General features: G+C 32.6%; 1 protein-coding gene across 1 annotated transcript; it reads left to right on the top strand.

Moving 5' to 3' along the window:
• Positions 1-5762, top strand: LOC101497001 (signal recognition particle subunit SRP54 2). Its single transcript, XM_004506897.4, has 9 exons — positions 1-374; positions 2188-2287; positions 2602-2755; positions 3669-3819; positions 3903-4051; positions 4229-4329; positions 4448-4605; positions 4804-4918; positions 5039-5762. Exons 1-9 carry the CDS (start codon positions 144-146, stop codon positions 5368-5370), a joined length of 1491 nt encoding a protein of 496 aa, XP_004506954.1. The 5' UTR covers positions 1-143; the 3' UTR covers positions 5371-5762.
• The last annotated feature ends 3111 nt before the right edge of the window (positions 5763-8873 follow it).

Raw genomic sequence — 8873 nt, 5'->3', positions numbered from 1 at the left:
ATTGAAACAAAAACAAAAATAATAATAATAATAATTCAATAACGAAGCTGTTTCTTCCACCAGCGGCGAAGAAACGATTCTCCGATCGGCTGTTCAATCAAAAACCCTAATTATCCGAATCGGAAAATTATCGAAGAGGAAAGATGGTTCTCGCACAGTTAGGTGGGAGCATTTCGCGTGCTCTTCAGCAGATGAGCAATGCGACAATCATCGACGAGAAAGTTCTCAATGATTGTCTCAATGAAATCACTCGCGCTCTTCTTCAATCCGATGTTCAATTCAAGCTCGTCCGTGATATGCAGACCAATATTAAGAAGATCGTTAACCTTGATGATCTAGCTGCTGGTCATAACAAACGCAGGATCATTCAGCAAGTATCTCTCTCTCCTTATGTCTATATTTTTTTTTTTTGTGAATATTCAATTTGATTCTGCCGTGACAAAAATTGATTTTCACTAAAAAAATTCAGCAAATATTCAATTTGATTCTTTGATTGTGCCATGGCAAAAATTGATTTTGAATGAAATGATTTTGTAAAATTGATTTTGACTAAATTCTTTTGAATAAATATTCAATTTGATTTTTAGTGTGTGTTTGATTCTGCGGTGGCAAATTGATTTTGAATGAATTGATTCCGTAAAATTTATTTTCACTATAAGTGAGTGGATGGTAAAGTGATTTATGTATGGATATATTCATCTGAAAGTGAGTTGAGTGATAAATCTGAAGCTAAAAAATCAATTCTAGAGTAAAAATTTACAAATTCTAGCTTTAAGTCGGAATCAATTCAGGAGGCAAAATTAATTCTACTAAATAACAATCAAACATGTCAAAATTAATTCTAGACCTCTAGAATCAATTTTGCATGCTTTAAAAGTAGAATCAAACATAGGAAATTTTTTGGATCGCATCAACTTAGTTTACCAACTTAATTTCATTATAGTTCCTGCAAATATGAATTGAAGGATGAATGTGATTAACATTTTACAAATTGAGTATCATTTTATAATGTTGTTATTGTAGAGGACTAGGTTGATATTGTTATCAATTTTCAAGGACCAAATTGATTATTTACTCTATTTTTGTTTTTAAATAGTTATTGTGGCAGAGTTTTGAACTTTTTTATATGTCCCTATATGTATACTGGACCTTAGGATGAGGCTTTTGGTGAAAAGTTCTAAATTTTGATTTCTATGGATGGGAGTGCTCATTGCAGCTTGATGGGTTTACTATGTGTTTTGATTCATGAGCCCTGGCTTAAGATGTTTGGTTTTAGAGTTATTTTGGATCAACTGCTTAATTGAGCGCTTATTGAATAAGTGTTTGTCATATTAGCGTGCATGTATATAAGTTATTTCGATGATCAAAGAGGAAATGTCATTAAACTGTGTTTTATATAAGTTGTAAGCTGCCGTGGGGTGTTTATTAAAATAAGTGGGAAACAACTAATAGACTTGCCATAAGCTCTCTTAAACACTTACACAAGTGCTTATGTCATAAGTTAAACTCAATTAAGCTGTACATAAGCTCTTTCAAATGTATGCTTATTCCTTAGAGTTTGTTTGGATAAACTTTTTACCAAGCACTTAGTGCAAAGAAAAGTTGAAATCATCTTATCATGATTATGAGCCTTAAGTTATAATATAAGTTAGAATCAGTTTGCTTGTAAACTTTTCAGAAGGTCTCTCATTAAGCTTTAGCTTTTCCTTATGGGTGTGTTTGGTTCAACCAAAGGGAGGGTTTTTTAATGGGTTTTTAATTATATTGAGCCCCTCCCCTCGCCTCCAAAAATTTGAACCAAACACAAAAATTTACCAATCTTCCCTCCCCCCCAAACCCTCCAACCAAACACACCCTAAGTTCCGATAACTTCATAAGCGTGTTTTAGTAAGTTAGGAACTAAATACTTGTCTCGTTTGAGAAACTCCATATATTGGAAGCTAATTCAATTTGAGTTGTTGAAGTCAAAATTATAGTATAGCATTTTCCTCTCTTCTTCTCATGAATGCTTAAAATCAGGTTTTACTGAAAAATATTCAACCTTTAATTTTCTGTTGCTGTGTATTTTTTTGGGTGATTTAATGTGAAGTCTAATTGGGCTGTTGGGGTGGAATGTAGTTGATATTTATTGTGACTTCTTCTTATGCTATCTCACCTGTAATATTTTATGGACTACTTTGATTCTAGGCTGTATTCAATGAACTCTGCAAAATTTTGGATCCTGGGAAGCCGGCCTTCGCTCCCAAAAAAGGAAAAGCAAGTGTTGTCATGTTTGTTGGTTTACAAGGTGTGTTGCTGATTAAATATGTTTACCTGCTTTTTGTTCATGTTATGCTTTAAAGTTCAATTGATGCAAATAATATTGGGATGTATTGAATCCAAAATAATAATATTGGGATTTAAATTAACAATCAATCCAAAGCATATATTCTGTGTGCAAACAAAAAAGCATGTATTCTAGATTACTCATACTCAAGATTTATGCATTTTGCTTAATAGTATGTGGTTTAAGTTACAACTATTATTTGATCATTTATTTTCTAAGAAAAAATACATTTACACTTATTGACGAGTGCTTATATGTTTCTTGAATGAACTTAGGGTCTGGGAAAACCACTACTTGTACAAAATATGCATTTTATCATCAAAAGAAAGGCTGGAAGCCGGCTCTAGTATGTGCAGATACATTCAGAGCTGGTGCATTTGATCAGTTGAAGCAAAATGCAACTAAAGCTAAGATCCCTTTCTATGGAAGGTACTCTTGGCATTTGTAAATTTATATTATATTTTAATTTAATATTGTATGTAAACTCAAAACCTTCAACTAGTGCTTTTACCTTATTCATGACTCGTGTTGGGGGAATTGCGATAATGGAGGTAGTTGAATTCAACTCTAGATTAATATTATTTTACTAGACATGCTTCATATGTGGCTTTTGATAACAAAGTCAAGGTTGTAGATGTTGATGAGCACAAAGACAGTTATATTCTTTAAGTAGATTTTGCAACTATGAGACGAATAATATTCCATGAGAACTGGCTGATTCATTTTGGAAAGAAAATATGATATGAAGAGTTGTTTCTGGAAGAATCGTGTAGTTGTTAGAAATTATTTGCTTTGTAGTCTACAAGTTTACATTGTCTTAGAATTAGGCAACTACTTTTTAGGAAAAATTTGGCATTTTGGCTTTCTAGGGATAATGAAATTCTGTGCTTTATTTGAGATAATTAATTATCAAGAACATCGGTAAAAATGAGATTGATGATGTCCAATCACCTTTAACAATTCTCCGAGTCCAAGGCTTATATTTGGCTCCCCTCTCCCCTCAAATTTTCTGGCCTTTTCATTTTCTTATGTTCTTTCTTGCAAAAAAGGGCAAGAAGACAAAGGAATATGGAAATTGGTAGCCATGCTATGTTGTTGTTCTGTTGGAAGATGCTGTATAAAACCAAAAAATAGAAGTCTTTCTTTTTTTCTTTCTCCCAAGGATCTTTTTGGATTTCTCTTATGATTTCCGTTTCTCCTTTTGTTTTGCGGTGAGGGGAGGAGTCCATATTTCATCATTTATGTTGTTCTTACCACTCTTTGTTTCTGTATAAATTTCATTTCATTTGCTATGATTTTACTGCTCGAATAATTTTTGGTGCCATGCCCTATTACTTTGCAGCTATATGGAATCAGATCCTGTAAAAATTGCTGTGGAAGGTGTGGAAAGATTCAAGAAAGAAAACTGCGATCTAATTATTGTCGATACCAGTGGACGGCACAAACAGGAAGAGTCTCTTTTTGAAGAAATGCGCCAAGTTTCAGAAGCAACGGTATTTTCTGTTCATACAGTATGCATCAATGTTTGTTTCCAAAAGCCAGTAATCTCTAATATCTTTTGTTTGCATTGCTTCAGAAACCAGATCTTGTTATCTTTGTTATGGATAGCAGTATTGGTCAGGCTGCATTTGATCAAGCTCAAGCATTTAAACAGAGTGTTGCAGTTGGAGCTGTCATTATCACTAAAATGGATGGTCATGCAAAGGGTGGTGGAGCGCTTAGTGCGTAAGTGTTACCGGGATAATCCTGTTATGATATTTATATCATTTAATACCAACTTCTATAACTATGAAGCATGCACACTGCACAAGTTTGTGTTAGCTGTGTTTACCAGGATAATCCTATTTTTGTTATCATCCTCATCATTTGTAAATCTAATCTTAATTCATTTGGTATGTTCAGTGTTGCGGCTACAAAGAGTCCTGTCATATTCATCGGAACCGGAGAACACATGGATGAATTTGAAGTTTTTGATGTCAAACCATTTGTCAGTCGCCTATTAGGTGTGCACTTTTTGGTTTTTGTCCTGACATGAGTTTTTGGACATGCCTCACTTTTTCAAGTATGTATATGGATTTGCTAGTTCACTTAATATTAACCATAAGCCGTGTTTTGAATTAGGCATGGGAGACTTGTCTGGGTTCATGGACAAAATCCAAGAAGTTGTTCCTATGGATCAACAGCCTGAACTGCTTCAAAAGCTTTCAGAAGGAAACTTTACGTTGAGGATCATGTACGAGCAATTTCAGAATATTCTTAAAATGGGTCCCATTGGCCAGGTAATCTACCTATTATGTTTGATAGAATTTATTATAAACACGAGTTTACATTTGACCCCCACTTGGTGGAAAAAGGTTTCGGTTATTGTTTACAAAAATTTTCATTTGATTTTATGCACTAAACTGGATGGTTCTTGTGTAGTGATAGGCTGCTCTCCAATTTTCGTTGGGGAACTAATTAATTGTTGATTTATGTAGGTTTTTTCTATGCTACCAGGATTTAGCAATGAATTAATGCCAAAAGGCCGTGAGAAGGAAAGCCAGGCAAAAATTAAGCGTTACATGACAATGATGGACTCAATGACAAATGAAGGCAAGCATTGAATTTTATTTTTTGCATTATTTGGGAAGATAAACTTTATGTGCACTAAATTAATTGTTATTGAAATAGTACACTTTCACATGCTAACCTTTAATTGCTCGCGCGTTTCAGAGTTGGATAGTTCAAACCCAAAGCTGATGAATGAGTCAAGAATGATGCGAATAGCTAGAGGTTCTGGTCGGCAAGTTAGGGAAGTGATGGAGATGATGGAAGAGTACAAACGTCTTGCAAAGATATGGAGCAAAATGAAAGGACTAAAAATTCCAAAGAAGGGAGACATGAGTGCCTTATCCCGAAATATGAATGCCCAGCACATGAGCAAAATCCTCCCTCCACAGATGCTAAAGCAAATTGGAGGTATGGGTGGGTTACAAAGCTTGATGAAACAAATGGGATCTACTAAGGACATGATGGGAATGTTTGGTGGTGGCGGGGATAACTAAATTCTTAGTGGCATTTGAGCTGAGGTTTTTGTTTATGATAACTTACTCTTATGCCTTTATAAGAGTTAGATTCATCATTTCTTCTAGCTGCAGAAATCTCAATGGGTGGAATAGTTCATTACCTTGGCTTTTTTCTTTTTGTGTAAAACTATACTTTTGTCCCTATTTCTGTTGTATATTTATTAGTCTTAAGATACAGTCAAAGAATTTGTTGTGAATCAGAAATTTTCTTGATCAGTGTAACATTAAAAATTAACTATACACTGTACCTCTCTCCATAAATTGCAAAAGGAGGAGGAGGTTCATATAGACAGAAGGTTGGTGTTTACAATTCATGGATAATGCAATGTCGTAATCACGTTAGCTACGTTATACTCATCCAATTTGGATGCAATTGTTCGAGTATCTTCCAGCTTAATTAGAGGTACAGAATTCAAATTTAGTTTTGGAAATGCAGTAGTCTTAAAATTCTTAGCGAGAGTTTTACTGTCCATCGAGGTCTTATCAGACTTGAGGGATTAGTCTCTATAGTTGTGTGCAGATGATACTCAATTTATGTCAACAAAAATACTTCCTCCAAATAGATATAAACAAAAATAATTAACTATACACTAACTAAAAATAAATAATAATACATCAATTAAGAATATAATTCATTTCTGCTAATTTTTTTTATGTAATTAAGGAACTAAATTCATTATCTGAATTAATCTTTATTTTCTATGAGTACTTGTAAAAAAAGAATTTAATTAATTGTAGGATATTTTGAGAATCATAGAATTAAATAAGACAAAATTACTTAAAATTTGCTTATATGTTTATGTTTTCAATTGATTTGTTAGTTGTGACCGTTGGATCACGACCAAATAAAAAATTTGAATTCTTTTCAGTTTCACATTGTAATTTTAAAAGATATGATTCAAAATAATTTTGTAATAATTGTAAAACAATATTAATGATTAAGATCAAAATATAATTAATGTTACAGTTATTAATAACAATTTCTCCTAAACCATCTTTTTTTTATAATAATAGACCTACTATTTGTTTGTTTTAGTCTGGTTTTTATCTCCTCCGGTCACGTGTTCTTGTTCTAGACTTCTAGTTTTTTCATTCGTTAGTTTGCCTTAACATTGTGCATCGTTTTCAGTTCACCATTTGCTAACAACTAGTTCCACCAAAACTTCAGATTTCTATTTTGACTAAGGCATCCCAAATTGATGCCAAAAAATATAGACAAATATAGTAGTCATCTGTTGGAAATGCATATAATTTTGGTTTGTGATTATAGGTGTACATCAAGAGTTAAATTTGAGTCCATATTTTTTTTAAGTAGGGGTGTGAAAAAGAACTGGTTAACCACAACCATTTTAAAAAACTGGTGAATCAATTTTAAAAGCCCAAATTATTTTAAAGGAAAACCGACCAATAATTAACTTTAAAGAGTGAATTTTCTACATGCTCAATAATAATGTGGTATCTAATATATATATATGGATTAATTTATGGTGTGCTCGGAATAAAAGATGTTTTGAAAGACAAATATCTCTTAATGTAACAAAGACGCAAATTGAGTTGGATGTGGTCTTTCGTTAATGAATTTGTTCTTTTATTATAAAAAAATCGGTTACAGTTCAAAAAGATCATTTTTGAAAATCTCTTCCAAATTCTTATCTCTTATGAAAACAATCTTTAATTTTAATTTTTTTTATTTGTTTTCAATTTTTATCTTTTTATTCAGATTTTATGATTATGAAATTAAATTTAATATCTCTTGTTACTATTATAAGTAAAAAAAAAGCCTATTTTCATAGATATTAAGAAATATAGTTAAGTGCAATTAATTTTCTAAATTTTATGTAAAATATAAATTAAATTAATTAAATTGTCATTTTTAACATCAAATATTTAACTATTAAGATTAAATATTTTGAATTAAATGAACAGTGTATTGAGAATAATAACATTAAATAAGTAAAAACAGTTGATTTTTGCTTGTGATCGTGATCAAAATTTAATACATTTTTTATCACCTCTATTGACAGACTCCAAACCAACATCCATTGTTGAACAACCTCCCACCGCTAGACCACCTCCTTCTTGGACCTGCGTCGTGTTAAAGATGTAATTCAAAAATAATATTAGAAGTTAGTTATGATATTTAGAAGGTAGTTAAGGAAGTTAAATTTCAGTTTTAGTAGTTACTGTGCAAATTGTTTAATATAAATTTCTAATTGAAAAACATTATTGGGTGTGACTGATCAATCTTCGTTTACCAGAATATTCTTGTTTTTACTTTATTCTTCTCAATTTCAATTCCTCTTAGTTATACAATATGTTCTAACAATTGGCATCAAGAGTTTAGGTCTAATCTAGGGAAACAAGAGTGAAAAGTAGGGGAATTAAAATTGGGAATTACAAGTGTAAGTGAAAGAAAGAAGTAATGAATGAATGAGGTTTTTCATCGAATTTGTTAGTCTTTGATGGGAAGAATTGGGAGAGGTGGTATGCATCTATGAGATCATTACTTGGAGCTCAAGAAGTGTTTGAGATTGTCCAAGAAGGCCATGAATATCTAGGTCTCAATCCCACATAAAGGAAGTAGACACATTCAAAGATTTCAAGAAAAGAGATTGCAAGGCATTGTTCTACATCCAGCAGAGTATGGATTCGAATAACTTTGAGAGGACTTCAAAAACATGTACATCAAATGAGGCATGAGATATCCTGGTTAAGTACTATACAGGTGTGGAAAAAGCCAAAAAAGTGAAGCTCCAAATGCTAAGAAGGAAATATGAATTGTTACAGATCGAAGAAAATGAAATCGTGGCTAATTACTTCAATCGTGAGCAGACAATTTTTAATCAGATGAGAACTAATGTTAAATCAATAACTGAAGAGGTGATTATTGAAAAGATTATAAGGGCATTAACACAAAGGTATAATCATATTGCAGTAGCTATTGAAGAATCAAAAGATCTTGAGAAGATGAAGGTGGAGGATTTACAAGGCTCCCTAAAAGCTCATGAACTGAGAGTAAGAGAAAGGTGTGGAACAACTTCAGCAACTCAAGTGCAGGCATTACAGGCTCAAGCTAGCAAGAAAGGCAATCAAGATGAAGTGAAACACAAGAAAGGAAATGGAAAATCCAAGTGGTACAAGAAACATGATTCTGATGGAGGAGCTGGAAATTAAAAAAATCAGAATCACAACACCAGTAAGCGTAGCAGCAAGACATCAAGTGGCAAGAATAAGTTTAACAAGAAGGGGATACAATGCTATAATTTTCAAAAGTGGAGGTATTTTGCAAATGAATGTAGATCCAAGAAGGTACAAAAAGATGATGATGAAGCCCATGTGGCAGTTGATGATTTAGGTTCTGATGATGTGTTGTTAATGGCTACCACAAACTCAAATGACGACTTTTCAGAATTGTGGTACCTTGACATAGGCTGCTCTAATCATATGACTTAACGTACATAAGGAGTAATTTGTAAGCATTG

The sequence above is a fragment of the Cicer arietinum genome, chromosome 6 (assembly GCF_000331145.2).
Source record: "Cicer arietinum cultivar CDC Frontier isolate Library 1 chromosome 6, Cicar.CDCFrontier_v2.0, whole genome shotgun sequence".
NCBI classification, from domain to species: domain Eukaryota; kingdom Viridiplantae; phylum Streptophyta; class Magnoliopsida; order Fabales; family Fabaceae; genus Cicer; species Cicer arietinum.
The sequence above is the reverse complement of the archived record's forward strand: the minus strand, read 5'-3'. Positions and strand labels throughout refer to the sequence as shown.

Excerpts from the sequence above, each read along its gene's own strand:
- LOC101497001 (XM_004506897.4), top strand. The coding sequence starts at position 144 with ATGGTTCTCGCACAGTTAGGTGGGAGCATTTCGCGTGCTCTTCAGCAG. Across the intron at positions 4,052-4,228 it reads GGTGGTGGAGCGCTTAGTGC|TGTTGCGGCTACAAAGAGTC; the intron begins GTAAGTGTTACC and ends TGGTATGTTCAG. Across the intron at positions 4,606-4,803 it reads AAATGGGTCCCATTGGCCAG|GTTTTTTCTATGCTACCAGG; the intron begins GTAATCTACCTA and ends TGATTTATGTAG.